Genomic DNA, 18,369 nt, shown 5'->3' with positions numbered 1-18,369 from the left:
AGGTTAGCTTAGAGACCATGAGCTTAGGAGGTTTGAGCCACATGAGCAGCCACAGAGCTAGTTTCTCCAGAGGGGACAAGATCATGGTACCTTGACAGGAGACAGTGGCAGATGGAGCATACTGCTTGACCTTCAGCTCAGATGGGATTATTGCACTTCAGGCCAGGGAAACACTGCTCCACCCCCAGCTATGATCCCTTCCCAGATCAGTCAAGTGACTATAATCAGGGCCCAAGAAGACCACTATTGCCTGGGGGAAAGGAGGACCAATCTGAGATCCATGGAGCACTCAAAATCAGTGACCACTTTGGCTGCATATTTCTAAAGTCAGGGCCCCAGAAATGAAGCCTCAGATAGTTTGAGGCAAAAATGTGATCCTAAGTGACTTGCCCAAGATCACACAATGGTCAGTGGCAGATCTAGGAACTGATTCCATACAGGCCAATTCCCAGTCTGGCGTTTTAACCCCCACACCATCCTTTCTCCTTTTCCAGGCCAAAGCCTTCCATAACCCCTTGCCTTGGCTGAGACACAAAGGGAATACAGCACCAATGGAAGAAGCTTCCTATTCCTTGGAAAGGAACAGAAGCAGTTATTGGTAACAGCTGTAAAACCAGAGTCACTTAATGGAGCAGCTCTGGATTGACACAAGTAGAGCTGAGATCAGAATCTGGCCCTCCCTGGAGTCTTTCCATTAATGGTTATAAACATACCCAATGCAAAGAGAAATGAACATCAATGGGGCAATGCGCAGACCTTGCATTCAGCCGGAGTTCTGATCTTTCCCTGTTAGGGAACTAGGCATTCCTTAAACCACCTCTGCCTAGCCTGCTTGGCCGAGTTAGAAGGGAAGTGCCTGTTGCCTAAGGAAAGGGCTGATGTATGGAAGCAGAAGATACAGGTTCTAGGCCCTGCTCCGACTTCTTGCCCTTCACGAATCCCAACCTGGCCTGAGTTTATCCGTTGGCCTGTGCCCAATGGACATTCCCCTCACCAAGCGCAGCATGCGGCCCCTGATGCAGCACCCCGAGATTGTTGCTGGGATCCCCTGTCAGGCCACCCCTCGGGCCGGCTCCCTGTCCAAGACAGCATGTTGCCACTGGGCACGAGCAGAGGCGTGAGCTTTGTACCTCTGGGGCATGTGGGGTTTATGTAAATGCAGGCTAGTAATCCTGACTCTGGGTGATGCACACAGCACTGGGCAAACTGAACCCATACCCCTATCCTTACATGCAGGCCCTGCCTATTCTGACCTAAGACCCTATACCATTCTGCCAGTGCACTTCAAACCTGCCCTGCAGCCCCCCTGCTATTCTAACCCTGGCTGCCCCACACAGCTCTGCCAATGCCCCTCCAGCCTGACCTGCAGCCCCCTGCTATTCCCGCGCTGGACTCTCACGCCGCTCTGCTGATGCCCCTCCAGCCTGACCTGCATCCCCCCTGCTATTCCAGTGCTGGGCTCTCACACAGCTCTGCCAATGCCTCTCCAGCCTGACCTGCAGCCCCCTGCTATTCCCGCCGCTCTGCTGATGCCCCTCCAGCCTGACCTGCAGCCCCCCGCTATTCCAGCCCTGGCTCCCCCACACAGCTCTGATGATGCCTCTCCAGCCCGACCTGCATCCCCCCTGCTATTCCAGTGCTGGACTCTCACGCCGCTCTGCTGATGCCCCTCCAGCCTGACCTGCAGCCTCCCTGCTATTCCAGCCCTGGCTCCCCCACACAGCTCTGCCAAAGCCTCTCCAGCCTGACCTGCAAACCTCACCTCCTGGAAATCTGACCCCAGGCCTGTCCTGTGCACAGCCAATCTAATGACCAGACAAACTGAGAATTGGCCAACCAAGTAATTTCACCAGTGACCTCAACTGGGTTTACATAGAAAGGTCAAACCCTCGGCCCAGGCTAAATCTTCTTTGTGACGCTCCAGCTATGCAAAGGGGACTCGAAGCTGCACTCAGAGGGTAGCTGGGGATTCCCCTGTACAGGAATCCCTCACGGCCCAAGATGGGGTAGCCAGTTGTAGATATCATGGAAATAGGAGTTCTGTAAGAACCTAAAATAGGAACAATCCATCATCTGGCTAGCCAGGTAAGTTAGAGCAGCTGTGGGGCACCTCTAACTTGTGCCAGGAGCCAGTTCTGCCCTAGCATTTGAGGAGGCTGAGACGTAGCTCAGAGACACATTTCCTTCACCCCACACTCAGCTGCATTGAATGTTAGCCCAGCACTGAGCCCCAGGTCTGCAGGGCAAGGTCAGTGCACTAACCCACTAGGCCAATTTGTTAACCAATGTGGATGACCTTTGGCACACGTGCATGCGTATTTTCCGTGTGTCTGAGGCATCGTAAGAAATATATGGTCAGTCAGTTCTTGTCCCCACTCCAGCCTCTTGCCCAAACAAAGAATCCCACTCCAAGCAGGGATTGATCAGTCCAATAAATAACCTCTTTGTTCCCGTGCCTCAGTGTTTATTTCTGGGGTTAGAGCAGGAGCAGAGAATTTGCAGCCAACAGCGTTGCTCTGTTTGGATGGAGAGCTGCCATCCTCTCCTCCGGTTCATGCTGCCCACAGCCTGTTCCAAAGCAGCTGCTTCCACACTGAGCGACTGCTGATGCTGCTGGCCGACAGATGTTTCTCTTCGCCTCCCCAGGATCTCTGGGGCCTGCTAACTTGTGCTTGTGAATGACAGGGCCGGGAATTGAGCCACCGCCTTCCAGGTGCTGTAGCAATTCCATCACGATGCCTTCCTCAGAGCCCACAATCTGCTCCAGCCCCTGATTACTAACAGGTTTCAGAGTAGCAGCCGTGTTAGTCTGTATTCGCAAAAAGAAAAGGAGTACTTGTGGCACCTTAGAGACTAATAAATTTATTTGAGCATAAGCTTTCGTGAGCTACAGCTCACTTCATCGGATGCATTCAGTGAAAGCTTATGCTCAAATAAATTTGTTAGTCTCCAAGGTGCCACAAGTACTCCTGTTCTGATTATTAACAGACTTCCAAAGGTTGGAAAGGAAGGGGAGGGCAGATTTCATCCCTCAGGGGCCGGTGAGCGCAGAGAGCTCAGAAATTCCAGCTCCTCTTCAACAAGGTGCTTCCAACACTGATCACAGCAGGATACAAGACTAATCACAGCCCACAGAGCTGACCCCAAAGCAAGTATGTGGATAGCACAGGGGGATGGCCCCTGGGACTGAGACTCACTTACCAGCAGGGACTGGCAAAGCCAAGGATGAGTTTAGTATTGTGAAACTCCGTTGGTCGAGTCTTGGTGGCTTGGATCCATGAGAGTGTGGATAAGTGGTTCGAGGTTTGGCCCGTCTTCATCCCAGATGTTGCATGGAGGCTAGTGGCCAGGAGGCCTGGTGACATGCAGCAGTGAAATGCATCCATCTATATGTTAATTTTGCTATGTCACTGCAGCTGTGAGTGCTACAGGTGGGCAGCCCCATGGGGTAGAGAGATGTATGGCTTGACATCTTCCTTACCCTGAACCACTCGAGCAAGCCTATCCAAACAGCACGCTGTGATTCCAGAGGTGGGGGGCGAGGGGAGGGAGAGGGACAGTTGAACTTCAATGTTCCATGTGGAGGGCAGGGAGGGAGACCACGGTCACGCTCCGTGTGTGTTACAGTTCAGCGGATCGCACAGCTAATATGCATTCAGTGACGGGGCCTCCACTGATATGGAACGTGCATTCATCTCTGCATATGCAAGTAGGAAGCCCCTGGCTTGAAGTGCCTGATCTTCTAGCTTTTATTTCCTTCTGCCACATCCAGAGCAGGACTGTCCACAATTCCCTTCACCAGCAATGGAAGAAGGAAACCATAATGTCCACCTGGAAGTTTTCACACAGCTCCCAAAATATCTTAATCCCCCATCAAGGAAGAAATCTGTCCCATCTCCCCTTCCCCACACACCAAAAAGTGCTGGGAAAAAAGTTACCATGAAAATAGAAGATTTTCACCAGGGTTAAATTTGTGAACAGTCACAATATCTGGAGGGCAGATAGAGGTCACGAGCTGAAATGTTGCCACTTTCAGAACACAAGCTGCATTCCCTAGGGACTAAGCAAACTGTGACCCAGGATGGAATCTGCAGATCCTCACATGGAAGTGGCCCACAGCTCTGACACGCAGGCTACCTGAGACGGAGTGAGACTCAGAACCAGCACAGCTGAGCCACTGGGCAAAAACAAGAGACGAGTATAAAGAAGAGACTCAAAATCTCAAACTCTCACAGGATGGGAAAACCATTCCTAACCAGCTCTACTGAGCATAGGATCACAATATGAATAAACTCAAAATTGTTTCCTGTCCTGAAAGAGGACAAAAGGTCACAATCTCATAAATTTTCATGAACCGATAATCCAAAAAAAAAATTTCAGATCAGGAGAGCGGGTCAATCAAAATGCTTCATTTGGACCATTTCATTTCAAATTCAACCTTCTTAAAATGCTTTAAACTTTTTTTAGTATAAATTAACAAAAATTTCAATATGCAAAGTTGTTTCAAAATCAGAAGATAAAATTTCTCATTTAGAAACGGTCAAAAATGGGACATTTCAACAATTTTTTAAAAAAAAAATAAAAATTTTGAATCAGGCGTTTCTCCTGAAAGCAGACTCTCGTAAACAGCTTCAGTTTCAAGGAATCAACATTTTCCAAAAACAACAAACACGTTTGTCTGAAAGTTCCCAACCAACTCTAATTCTCATCCACTCATGACCAGACCTCCTCAGAGATGACCCAAATCCTTTGCGCCAGTCACCACAGCACATCAAAAGAAGAGCAGGACTTCACACCACAGAGCTGTGAGTGGAACCAAATTGTCATGATGGCGTATGGGCTCACTGTGGCCTCCAGGTCTGGAGCGCCCACTCCAGGTAGAGTCCAAAAGAGTGCTGAAGTGGCCCACAGCTCTGACACGCAGGCTACCTGAGATGGAGTGGGATTCAGAACCGGCACAGCTGAGCCACCAGGCAAAACAAGCTGCAGTAGATGGAGAATGACATCCGGGATGGCTCTGGCTAGTTGCAGTCAACAAGGACCCTCTCACTGCACCAACTCGGGCCATATGGTGCCACCCAGGACGTACCTAGTCACACAGTCCCATTGAACAGACCAAGTAAGACATCACGCAGTAGGAATGTCAAAATCTGGCCCTTCATCATGCTTGCTGTTGCTGTTCCGACCCAATTAAAGTCACTGTAGTTTAAATTTGAGGTATGATGAATTAATTGAAATCTGGGAGACAAAATCATGATTGGTGCGAAGGATGGGATCACAGTGAAGCAAGACAGGGGCCAGGAAGAGGCTCAGGGTCTCTGATTTATAAAGAGCAAAAGAAAAGGGGATGTAGAAAAAATGGCCAGAAAACTGGAGAGTTTCCACTTGAAATGTCAACTTCAATCCCCATCTTTCTCATCAAAGGCTTAAGTGGGATTTTTGTGCCAACCACATTAAAGAGAGTCATGAAGCAGAATTTTCCTAGCCTTGGCTGGAAAAGAGTCATTCGCAGCCTTGAGAGATTTCCGTGACACTCAAGCACCAGGCAATCTGGAGTGTGAGGCCTTGACTGAAGTGTTTAGAAAACACTACAGGTGACTTTGTTCATCTCACTCCTGAAACCCAAACGGAAGGACAAAGCAGCTTTGATTTCACAGTTAAGTCTGGAAGAGCCAGAGCCAAAGCCCATTGAAATCAAGGAGGAGGTGCTGTGGGCTTTGGATCAGCTGCTCAAGACCTGCCACTTTGGTGGTTAGGAATTTAGGAGACCTGGGTTCAATTCCCAGCTCTGCTACAGACTTCCCGTGCAACCTTAGGCAAGTCACTTCATCTCTAGGCCTCAGTTGCTCATCTGTAAAATGGGGATAATAGCCATGCCTCACAGGGCTGTTAAGGTTCAAGACTAATGAGGGCCATGGAGAGAGGATTCTGGTTGGCTCTCTGGAAGAAATTTCCCAGTGGTGAGATCTAGCCAGCTCCTGCAGGAAGTGGTGTGAACTCCAGCTCTTTGGACATTGGAGGCTGGACCAGGCAAAGCCCTGACAGTTATGGGAGTTGAGCTCTCTTGAAAAATCTACCCAGAAATGTTTGCACCAAGCATTTTGCTAATACCAGAGGAGTGTTCCCCCAGCCCAGGCCCAGTGTAGGGCTGCCTACGTTGTCCCCTTCCAGAACATGGAGTGCTATAGACGTTCAGGATTGCATATAGCCCATGGGCAGTCAAGGATGGGCAGCCATAAATTAGAATGGCCAGGAGCTGCTCACACTTATGCTGTGGGCTGTTTCGGCCCCTGGAGCAGTCTAAAACCCAGAATGTGCAAAGGGGTCATAAAACTTCCCCAGAAGCTGAAGCCTGCTGAAGGTGTAGCCCAGAACCAGACCCCAGTGTTCCAGGCACTGCTGCTTTGTGGCTGACCTAGTTAGCAAATGGGGACCCTTTTTTGTGGAAAATTTCAAATTTTCAGCAAAAAAACAACCAACCAAACCCCTGAAATATTTTGGCTATAAATGAAAGCATTTTGATTCTGAAATGTCACTGTGGTGTCTCATGGGAGTTGTAGTTCAGATGCCTTATGCTTCTATTCTCTTCTAGAGGCCACGTTCCCTAATAAGGCAACATCTCCCAAGATGCATCATGGTCTTGCTTGTTGCGGGGGGAAGCAGGGCATCATGGGAAATGAAGTCTGGCTGAGACACCTGGTCCATAGAGGAGAATGGGGGCATGAGGGACTTGAATTACAGCTCCCATGGGGGATCGTGGCAGCATTTCTGAAGTGAAATATTTTGGTTTTGGGGGGTTGAGTTTGATGAAAAATGGTTTTCCATGGAAAGTGACTGAAAAATCGCATCAGGTCAAAATCCTCATTTTCCACTGAAAAACAGTTTTACCAAAAAATTTCTGACTGCCCCATTGGGCACCTTTGAAAACTTTACCCAATATTTGTTTTCAGAACAAAGCTATTTACAGGAGGATGGGGGCAAATAGGAGTGAGGAAATTCTCCCATAGCTCCCCCCATTAACCCCCAAAGATACAGTAATGCTACCGGGGGGTCCCACCACCCAAAACTCATCAGAACAGTCACTCCAATGTTACCACACATTCCCTCCCATGACCTCACCACACAGATTCGCCCAACACGGCTGAAGATGGCACGGCCTTTGCCATCTGACTCCACTGCTTTCTCTGTGAAGAAGAAATAGACCTTGTCATTGTCCCGGTCGTCATTGTCTGGGATCAAGTAGGCGGCCACAAACTTTGGATCTGCGTGAGAGAAAGCCCAGAGCAGAGCTAGAATATACGTGGAAGAAACATGAAGGACAGCATCCAGCCCAGCACTGCTCCAAATGGTGCAGTCCCTGGCAGAATCTCCACTGCGAGCGTGGCTGCCTGTAGACCCCCAGGTCCTGGCTGCAGAAGCAAACAGGAAGCCAACAGCCAGTCCTGTCAGATGGAGCATCCCCTTCAGTCAGGAGTTCTCAAACTTGCCATAATATGGGCCACATCTTAGCAGGCCACTGTACCGTGGGCCAATTCTGCCCTCCTAAATTCACCATTGGGCAGCCTCCTGCCATGCCTCCCCTCCCATTTGCCACTACCCAAGCCACACCCTCCCTTCCCATTTGCCATCTCCCAGACCAATGCCCCTCCAGCCTGGTCATGCATACTGTGGCCTTCTGCATGGACCTACAGCGAGCACTGCATGGTGGGGTGGGTTGCATCCAGGAGTTGTATTAAAGAGGAAGGTGGCTGCAATTTGCTTCATTTAATACCAATTAGCTGGGACTTCAAGTTCTAGGGGTTTTGCCGAAGTGCTTCCCCCCTAGGCAAAGTCAGAGAATGTGCTTTTACCATTCAGCAGGCGCTGATCCATCTCAGTGCGTAGAGATGAGCGGGCCCCCATGCTGCGGAAGATCACCGAGTCCCGGCCCAGGAAGTCTGCAGTGAGGCCTGTGTACAGCTCCCCTCCTGGGAAAACAGCCCCACAGAGAAAATAAAACCCTACAGCACGGCCCTGTGGACTGCAAACCCATCCTGGAAAAAGAGGGCAGCACCCTTGCAAAGGGATTGGGCTATATATATATGCTATGGGAAGTCTATGGCCTGACTCAGGTTAGAGTCCCCGAGAGGGGAAAGACCCTGATCTGGATTTCTGTGCTCACCTGGAACGGAGCCACTGGAAATGTGGACTTCAGATGTTGGCTCTAGCCAGGGAAGAATCCCGAAGTAGATTTCTAACTGGTTATAAATTACTCTAGGCCCAATTGTGCTGTCCAAGAGTGCCATGTCTCGTCAAGGCTGGCAGCTGTCGAATTCCACTGTCCCTAATATGGCTGCAGTTGATGATCTTCCATAATAATTTCTCTTCAGTCTATGCTTTAGCAGCGGGGACCCAACTGACCTGAGATCTCGGGGTTATGAGGGTTTCTATCAGGGCAGCTCAACCCTAAGCAATGGTCAGTTGTGGAGGGTCAAGTCTTTTGCTGACCCAGCAGGACACTTACCAGTGAAGGTGCTTGCAAAGGCCCTGTTGGGCTCATGTGGACACTTGCCCCGCCCATTCTGCACACTCATGGGATCCAAGCTGAACACATGCTGGGAAGAGGAAGGATACACAATACAGGGTGAGGCAACACAGAGATGCCACCAGGCTGACTAGAACACAAGCTGGGTCAGAGATCTAGGCTGGAGTCCAGAAGCGATGCCTAGGGGGGTGCTTGTAACATGGTGGTCAGTGGCTTGGAGCCTGCAGCTCATCTACGTAGGAATAAGATACACACTGGAAGGGATTGGGATAAGGTGTGTGCGACACCAACACAGACTTACTATGACTCTGCTCTGAATGTGGCCCCATGGGTCTAGTTCTGGGCAGCTGGAGGAATGGTCTTGGCCCTTGTAGCCTGGGCATTCTACATCTCCCAACATCCCCACATGGCATCAGAGGATGCTGGGCATCTGACAGCGCTGCGTTCCAGAATCTGGGGGTGCCCCTCCTCCCAACACAGCTCGGGGGGGAGGGTGGCGGGGGGGCTCTGCAGCTAAAGCCTTTCTGGCCGTCCTCCTTAGAGTTTAGTCATTTTCAATGAGATGTGAGGAAGAGCCACAGGAAAGGCACAGCTTCATCTCAGCAGGAGAATTGGTCTAGAATAAAACGCAGAGAAAACTCTGCCAAAAGAAAACCACGGTCCTTTAGAACAGGAGTCCTCAAACTTCATTGCACCGTGACCCCTTTCTGACAACAAAAATTACTACATGATCCCAGGATGGGGGACTGAAGCCTGAGCCTGCCCTGGGCAGGGGGACCAAAGCCAAAGCCCAAGCCCCACCACTCCAGGTGGGGTGTCCAAAGCCATAGCCAAGGGCTTCAGCCCCAGGCCAGGGGCCTGTAACCCTGAGCCTCGCCACCAAGGGCTGAAGTCCTCAGGCTTGGGCTTTGGCCCTGGGGTGGTGGGGCTCAGGCTTGGGCCCAGGGTAGTGGGGCTTGGGCCCCAGCAAGTCTAACGCCAGCCCTGGCGACCCCATTAAAATGGGGTCCCAACCCACAGTTTGAGAACTGCTGCTTTAGAACAAAATCCTCCTGCCATGAGCCTGGCCCCTTGGCACTGGGGGCATGGGAGACTGAAATAGCTCACGCGCTGAGGACCAGATCCCTAGCTGGCATCCATCAGCTCTGCTATGGAACTCTGCCAATTGACACTGGCTTAGGATCTGACCTCAGGTGTCCAGAATCCTATTTACCCCTCTCCCTGGGTCCCTGTCTATGGCATATTGATGTACGGAAAGCTTGGATTCCCGGCCCAGGTCACAGAAAGTTTGAATAACCAGGCTGGTGCAAGTGGGGAGGCTTGCAGTTCTGTCCCCACCCCATCGCCCTTGCACAGCTGACATGCTGTGCAGTTTTTGGCATTTCCTGTCTGCCTCTCCCCTGACTTGGTGGCACACAGCACGCCCTTCACGCAGCCTGGATCTCCGCTAGGCAGCCGTGGCTCCATGCCCCCACCCAAGCACAGCCACGCTACGGAGCAGGGCCCTGCCGAATGTCTGCAGGGGTTCTGCAGCACCAGGAACAGGGCCCCAATTGTGTTCCGCTGCCTGGTGTGACTCTGGGAGGGGACGCAGGGACAGGACCATCCCAGGCTCTAGACCATAGATGGCTATGCTGAAAGGGCTCTTTCTCCTCCACACTCAATACAAGAGGCTCAAAGCCTGTGTGGAAGAAGGGGGTCATAGGGAGGCCATGCTGATTAAGAGCAGGGATCCTGGGCATGGAAAGAAATGTCATGTACAGAGCTGGCCAGGGCGAGGGGGTGGGAGCAAGGTGGGTGGATCCATGCGGCAATTCAGCCTTGTTCAGAGGTGGGGTAGGGAGACGTGCTGATCACTCTCCATGGGGCAGTGGAGGTTCCTGGGTCTTCCCTGGGGCGGATGGTGGGTTGTTTGCATGGAGCGGCTCCCCTTGCTGGGCAGGAGGCTGGCGTTGTGTGGGACCAGTGCTGTGCACGGATTCCCCCCGCAGTGCAGAGTGGCCTTATACCATCTGCTCATCCCTCTGCCGTTCAGGTGGTTTGCTCCAAGCAGGGCAGGTGCCACCCACCAACACCCTTGCGGGGCTCACCCACTCATGCTACATTTTGGCCTCATGGCCCAGCAGAACATATCCCCACTCCAGCCCTTCCCAGGACATTGCAGAGGCTGGATCAGGCCAAGAGACAGGCCCCAGAGTCCCAGCTCTGATGTAGAGCTGAACATTCTCCAGTCCAGGCCCTTCTCACAATCCTGCCATGGCCACGCGGCACCAATAACCCCAGGGCAGCTGCTCTAAGTGCTGGGATTTCCCTACAGTCTTTGCCAGTGATCAGTGGCACGGTCTGGCACCAGCTCTCATCACAGGGGCTCCCGCAGGATTCGCTCTGCAGGACTCAGGCCGGCTGTCCCGGGGCGCTGCCTTACCTCGCCACGATGTCCCACGTCAATGAAGGCGCATACAGGGTGGAAGGCTCCTGTCCCGCAGGCCAGCAGGTGAGTTCGGTTGAAGGGGTGAAGTGCTCGGACATAGTTGGCACATTCCGTCTGGAAGAGAGACAGTAGGGAGTGAGGCTGTTTGACCAAGCGGATCTGTCAGCGCATGGGAAGGACTCAGCACCGCCTTCCTCTTTGCCAAGCGGCGTAATGTTCCTCTGACTGTGTGTGATGGTGCAGCGGGTTCCTTAGCAATGGATGGTTGCTACAACAAACACCTTGTAAGTCACCACCTTAATTAGCTTGTCTAGTCCACACCCTACCCCACACGGTGTGGCCAACTTGTGTGATTTTATTGAGTTGCCTGATCGGCTGATTGTGAGTTCCTTATGTTGATTACTGAAGAATATCCGATGGACACTGAGGTTTGGGAGGTTGTCGTCCCAAGGTCAGAATCCCTATTAAGCTGGGAACCCCGACGTGCACGCTTGCAACACTCACACTCAGGAAAAACCTTCTCTATGTGTAATAGTTTTCTTACTACAGTTAGCCAAGTTACAAACACTCCAAGCCAGCAAGGTAGCTAGAGAGAATGCAGAATGAGCGTCCGAGCATCCAGAGACTCACATCAGCCCTTGCAGAACAATCTGACATGGTAGTCATTCTCTTCCTCCTCAGCGGCCGCATCTTCCTTGTCACCACCACCAATGGTCATCCTCCTAGCATCTCCCAAGGCACGCAGGCCGAGTTACAGCTTCTACAATGCCTAATGCATATTCAAGTAGGGATGCCAGCCCCTTTTCCTTATCTCCATTTCCTCACCCTCTGAATGCTGGGGTGCCCTCCTGCCATAGGTTCCTAGCCCATTTACCTTAAGCTTCTTAGCAGAAGCATCAACTCGTTGCCATGACATTCTTGCGGTCAGACATCTGTTGATGTTCCTAACTGAAGACACTGCAAGCGGTTCTAAAGTAGTATCTGTGGCTACCTGTCAGCTGTTTAGTCACTACAGCGTTCTGTCTTGTGATATCGTATGATCTAGGGTTACTGTTGGTTAGCTGCTTGTACTCCAGCTTTTCAGGCCTTGATTGGTTTGGCTAAGCTATTATCTTTCAAGCTTTGAGACTTGCAGTCTCATTGCATTACTGCCTTGACTTGTACCTATGCCTTCCCTAGCAAACAGCTATACCCAAAGGCTACACTTGCGCATCTTGCCCTATTCGGTGCTTTTCTTGAAGCCCCCAGTTCCTGGAGTCATGAGGTTAACACTAAACAAGCAGAGTCAGTTTCTAGCCCTCCTGGTTGCAGAGGAAATGTGACCCATACAGACCGAAGAAGCAGAAGAATATGAAAAAAACCCTCATGTTTTTTAAGGCAATTGCATGGTATCTGGGGTTTTGAACACTTGGAGGCGGCAATGCTGCACACGCCCTGCCACAGGACCCTCAGATGAGCACACGCGCGGACACGTTGCTTGCGAACCGAGCAGACCAGGGGACGACAATGCAGTTTCATGACCCCTGGCCCGGGATGTGGCAGACCCGGGTTCAAGTCCCTGCTCTGCTGATTCAGGGCAGAGTTCTTCATCCCACATCACCCCAAATCAGCTGGGTCTCCCACACAACCCCGCAGCTTACAGAACAAGAGTCTCTCTCATTTCATGGAAGCCGATCAGTCTCAGCAAAAACGTCCCAACCAGCCCTATTTGGGAAACAGCTGGCCGGCGAGTTGACAGCGCAAGACATTGGTGCTGCTTTCTGCAGCTGTGCACTTGCCCTTTGTTTCTACAGAGCAGGGGGAAGAACCAAATGAGTCCCAGTCCATTACGTCCATGAAATATTACAGCTCCAAGCTCCTCCTTGCCCCCCCCCCAAAATCATCCTAACCGCTCTTGGAAAGCTCCCATCACACTGGGATTTTCCAGCCGCTCCCCCTCGGCTGGGGCAGGGCAGGCAGCATAAACCCAGTCCCTTGTCCTTGGGCACAATAGCAGGAAGCAATACGTGCTCACTCACAGCTGTGAAGGTGGGAGGACAGTTCAACTGCCACACTGCAGGGAGTGAGACCGTTCAAGGTCCCTGCTCCTGCCTAACAGAACAATATAACTCCCAGGGGGCAAACCCCTGCACCAGCTCCTCAAGTCAAATGATTCCTTCCCCAGGCGCCTCATCATGCAGTCACGGGATCCCCAGGCCACGGCGCTGTCATTGCTTGGAGAGGCAGGTTCCTGTATTGGCGTTCGTCCCCTTCCTGGCTGCTTGGCACGTATCCCATTCTCCACCACTCCAGTCCAAGCGACTCCTTCCCCCCGCAGAGAGTTCATGCCATCCCCCAACCCATTGTAGTATCTCAGGCCAGGAAGTGAGGTCTTCATATTGCTTTGTACGGGGGCTTCCTGTATTAGTCCAGCGGAGCTGCAGACAGTGCATTCTGCTGGCGGGCCCAAGGAGACAGGCCTAAATCCAGCATTCTTGCTCAGCAGTACCCAGGAGCAAGAGCCTGGCTCCTGGGCCTGTATGCCCAGGGCAGCTGGCCCAGGAGGGTGGTACAAGCTCCAGGATTGTGGACCTGATGCTCAGCTGGTATAAATCAGCACAAGTCCAGAAGCTGTGCCAAGCTGGCCAGGCTGAAGATCTGGCCCCCGCATGTCAAAAATCATCTCTATTGGTAAGGGATCCCATGTCTACCCCCTGCGGCGTTTCAGGACACCCCTGGGTTCTTAGCCTGAGCACCTCCCTTCCAGCATGAGTGATGCTGGATTGCTCCCTAGCTTCATTACCGGGGAGGGGCAGTGAACATGGATGGGTCTCCACCCAGTGCTCTGGAGTTGTGGGGATACGGAGATCACTACTTACCCTGCAACACTTCCCACTCTGTTGGGGCAGTTGCAGTGCATGACCCCAGGACACCATTTTCCATCGCAGCACATGGGCCTTACTGTGAGGGGTGACCTGTGTAGGTAGGTGCAGGCTACTGGCCTGTCTCCCCAGCCCAGGAAAACCTGACTCTGCACCCAGAGTCTCCCAAGCCCTTCCTTCCTTTATTCTTCAGACAAAACACTCCCAAGCCAAGCAGGCTACAGGGACCCAGAGGCCTCTCCCCTTCCCTGCACCGCTTAGCCCTGTGTCAGGATCTGCCACAGGAACCTACTGGCTTCCTATAGTTTTCTCAGCCCTTTTATGGGGATCACCTGACCCCCTTCCCAGCTAGGTCTGATGATCCAACAGGCCTGGGCCCCCTGGCCCTTAAAGGAGCAGGCAACCCTGTTATTCTCAAGTGTAATGCAGAGCCTGCCGTAATGCCCAAGAGCATGAAAAGGAGGGGAACAGACTTTCCCCTACTCCATAACAGCAAGCTCTGTATCATGCTCTGGCTGGTCAGATCATACCTCTGTGAGGCCAAGCCCTTTGCTACAGTCTGAAAAGCACCATGGTAAGTTTCCCAGCTCACTCTTCATCCACCTGTCTGTCTTTGCTGAATGATCTGAAAACTCATGGAGGAAATTCTCAGGCCACTGCCTGGAAAGCACCATTTATCCTCTGCCGAAAGCCGGTGCCATCCACCTGATGCAGACACACGACTTTGTCGGCACAGCATTTCCTCCAGCTTTCTGGACAAGGGGAATGGGGGAACAATGGCAGGAAGTGAAGGAGACGGACAGACAGACACGCACAGCTGTCTTCTGGATGAATTAGTCATTTAAAGGGGAGGCTGGCTAGTAACGTGGGGCAGGATGATAAACGGCCTTTTGAGACTGCCCTGGATTAATTGCTCCCTTTTCCGGAGCAGCGATCTCTTGGCTGATAAGCACAGAGGGACCAGAGAGACTGTCCGGGCATCCTCTGTCGGGCTCCAAGATTCTATCCATCCGGCGTGGCTCAGAAGGAACCAGCTGTGCTGCTTCACACGGCAGAGATCAGTCATCCTCCCTGGTCTCTTTCTCCAGCTCCACATACTGCACCCCTCATCCTGGAGCGGAGATGTTCAGCAGCACTCTGTGTTAACCTAGCCCACTGGAGTCAGCGCGAACACTCCCACGGATTTCTGAGTTAGGCCATAATGAGGCTGGTTCTCCACTCATCTTCACCAGTGCAATTCTGGTATCCAGTGCAGCTGGGACGCTCCGGCTCACTTGGGTGGAAGTGAAAGGAGAGGCAGCCCCATCAGTATCTCTGTTTGCAAGCCCAGCCTGATCAGCCCTGAAACATTTTATGATCCTTACATATGAAGGACAGGTAGCCCACAGGTGAGCATGTTACAAGTCCCCCTCTTTGCCAATCCACAGAGGATATGAGCTGTTACAGCCCACAACCACAAGGCATGGGCTCTTTAGCTCAACCTGTAGCAGCTTATGCTTTTAGCCCCCAAGGTCCCCAGTTCAATCCCCCAGTACGTCGGCCAAGATAGCAGCCATCACAGATGCACAGCAAAAAGAAATAGGATGGGATTAGATTTCCTTCAGATGTCAGGTTTATGCATGGTGAGCCATTTCCTTGAGACAGCAGAGCTGGGTTGGTGACAAAACGGCTTCTGTTTGAATTAGGTCCTAGAAGCGCGGTACCAAAGGTTATTCTTCTTAAAAGAAATTCAAAATATTTTCCTGAAATAAGAGGTCATCTCAAGTAACTTTGATTAAGAGAGAAAATCTACCTTCATGTCCTAGGGAAATAGACAGACACTTCCTTATTGCTAGAGGAACGGAATACAATTTGGAAGAATGCTGACAGTCCGTTTCCATCTGTATCTCTGCTCCGAACCTTAAATTCTCACTGCATAAAGCATTACGGATGCCAGTCGCTTCAACAGTGAGTCAAGTGATTCCTACCAGAACACTGATATAGGGCCATATCCAGCCTGGGCTAAGCCTGGGAGTTTCAGGTCTCCAGCCCCATGGTTTGTAAAGCTTTGAGATACAGTGCTAGGGCCAGGCTATCACAAATGCTGGCTGTTTAGCTGCATTGCCTTCCTGTGATTGTGAGCACAGCTGGACACCTGATTCACGTGCTGGAAATCTCAGCTTTTCCACCCTTCGGTGGAGGTGGTGCCATGCGATACATTCAGCTCCTGTGATTCTCAGTTATTCAGCAATCATAGGAGACCACTCTATGTTCCTCTCAACCTGGGAGATAGGTTGGGTAATAGCATGTGGACCCTTTGTACCTTTAGATCACTGTTCTGACCTGTGTGGAATGGGTTGGTGGGGTCAGTCCAGTTCCTAGCAGGGAGGGGTCCACTTCACAGGAGCCACCATTAAAATTGACATGGGGCAAACAGGCTATGAAGGCTCCTCTCCCAGCTCTGGGACTGGCCCCCTTCAGGCTGAGGGGCCTTGTGGAGTAGTTTGACCACCCTGTGGATAAATAGAGGCCCTCAGACTTAAAGGCTGGGACCTTTCCTACAACTGTTTATATTCACTTAAAGAAAGCAGGCTGCCTCTGGAGCTCTCGCCTCATCCCCGCAGCATGTGACGCCGAGTGCTTTGCCGGGGGAAGAAGGCGTTCTAAGGACTCCGTCTAAACCTGTCGGCTGTGATGAATGTCTGTTTTCTTTTGGCTGAATTACGGCGTTTGGAGAGAGGCCCTCTGCGGCTGCTCGTCTTGCATCAGTGTGGCATGAGCTACATGCTCTTCTCGGGCAAGAGGGCTCTACTGGCAGGTGTGGAAACTCAACAGCAGCAGCATTTAGAACAAAAGTCACTTGTTCTGCTCCCACCGTCCCTGTTTTTGAGGCCTCTCTTCCTTGCTACCCAATGGGCAGGAGAGAAAGACCCTAAAATGGCTGGTAAGTAACTCCCACCAGTCATCTGCTTGTATTTTTCTGTCCTCTGTAAGCTTAGAGACTTCTGGACAGACAAATCAACCAGCAGCAAGAAAATGATGGCAAGAGAGCAATGATGCATAGCAGTCCAGGAGAATGAGACTCTACAGGTGAAATCCTGACCCACCTCAAAGCCATTGGCAAAACTCCCATTAAAGTCACTGGAACCAGGATTCCCCCACCGCAATTCCTAACTACTTGGTTACCATATATTGGCACAACCTCTTCATTCTTAATGGCTGATTGGTCAATTGCTGTTGCACTAACCCACTGGAAGAGGCTTTGATCAGATCTTCCGCTGAAGGGAATGGTCATACGGCTCTGATGAGTTCAATAGAGATACGCTGATTTACATCAGCTGAGGATCTGGCCTACAGTTGTTTTTTTAACTTGGGAAATAAAGGTATCACAATCCAACAACTTGTACAAAGGCGTGCTCATCTCTGAGCCCATTCAGTCTGTGAGCATGAAGAAACCTGGAAATCAATATACCTACTGGACAATAGTTTGGGAACACTGTTCAGTCAGAAAACAGCCCACGCAGTGTATCAGCTGGGCAGGCCAGTTTCTAAAACACAAGAACCAACTGAGACCTCAGTTCTAATCTCCAGCTGAACCAATCAGAACCTTCTATTACATGTGGGTAAGTAGCCCATTCCCAAACCCATACAGGACTGCCATTTTGGCTGAAATCCTTCAATCTCATCTGAACCAGCTTGTATCTTTATAATGTACTAGTTCTGGGGTTCCGTTAGGGTTGGAATCCATGCTTGTTGGGGAGAGGGTATTGGTTAATCAAAACAAAGGCAAAAGGGCTGAAGGATTAGCCTTTGGAGGGAGAAGGACAGGGTTGGTGAAGGAAAGAGAAGGGAGACCTCAGATCATTTGGATATGGATCTGAAACTCGGAGAGATTCTCAGAACCGACCCTCCAGCCTTTCTGAGCCTCACCTTTTCTTGTTACCAGCAGCAGATCCCAGATAAGACTGGGTTCTGTTTCAGCCCCAGAACCTCTGCCGAACAGGGAGAAAAGCAGCCAGAAGTTGATGAGAAAAACAAAACCATAAGGAAACTGCAGCAGCAAAAAGCAAACATGAACTGTGGATTGGTGAGTAGGGAATACAGGGGAAATGGATAAACATGTGTAAATCCTGGGCAAACGCAAGAGGGGAGCAGCAGCAGGCCTTTGATGTGCCTGCCTGTGAAGCTAGTGGAAAGAGTTAATCCCACACAAACAACAAATCCAAGGCAATGATGATAGTTTTAACACAAAAAACCTGACTCACCCACTCCCAGCATGAGCATCACTGGGAAGATGAAAGTATTTTTAACTCCACCCGTACAAGCAGCAGTCAGGTCGGATGAGCCTGGCTTATCTGGAGCTGCTAGTGGCTGGTGAATTCCATGAAGCCAATGTCAGAACTCACTGCCACCCCCACATGCTCCACTCCAAGATGGCAGGAGCCCCGATCTCCCTACTCTACTGAGTACACAGATGCTGAGCCGCCCTTTTGTAGTCCAACTGTTGGTTTCTCAGCCTCTCTGCTGTTTATTTTTCCTCAGAAAAAGTCTCTCAAATAGCAAGGGCTAGGGGA

General features: G+C 51.2%; 1 protein-coding gene across 1 annotated transcript in view; it reads right to left on the bottom strand.

Annotated features, from left to right (window-relative positions):
• Window positions 1-18,369, bottom strand: part of SEMA3G (semaphorin 3G) — a 66,722-nt gene that overhangs the window by 13,747 nt on the left and 34,606 nt on the right. Inside the window, exons 4-7 of the mRNA XM_048857659.2 lie at window positions 10,950-11,069; window positions 8,504-8,594; window positions 7,851-7,967; window positions 7,120-7,262 (exon numbers count right to left, since the gene is read on the bottom strand). Coding sequence (XP_048713616.2) covers window positions 7,120-7,262; window positions 7,851-7,967; window positions 8,504-8,594; window positions 10,950-11,069 — 471 coding nt within the window. The remainder of the gene's footprint in view (window positions 1-7,119; window positions 7,263-7,850; window positions 7,968-8,503; window positions 8,595-10,949; window positions 11,070-18,369) is intronic.

This window comes from Caretta caretta, chromosome 7 (assembly GCF_965140235.1).
Source record: "Caretta caretta isolate rCarCar2 chromosome 7, rCarCar1.hap1, whole genome shotgun sequence".
In the NCBI taxonomy this organism is placed as follows: Eukaryota; Metazoa; Chordata; order Testudines; family Cheloniidae; genus Caretta; species Caretta caretta.
Note: the sequence above shows the minus strand (reverse complement) of the source record. Positions and strands in the feature narration are given on the sequence as shown.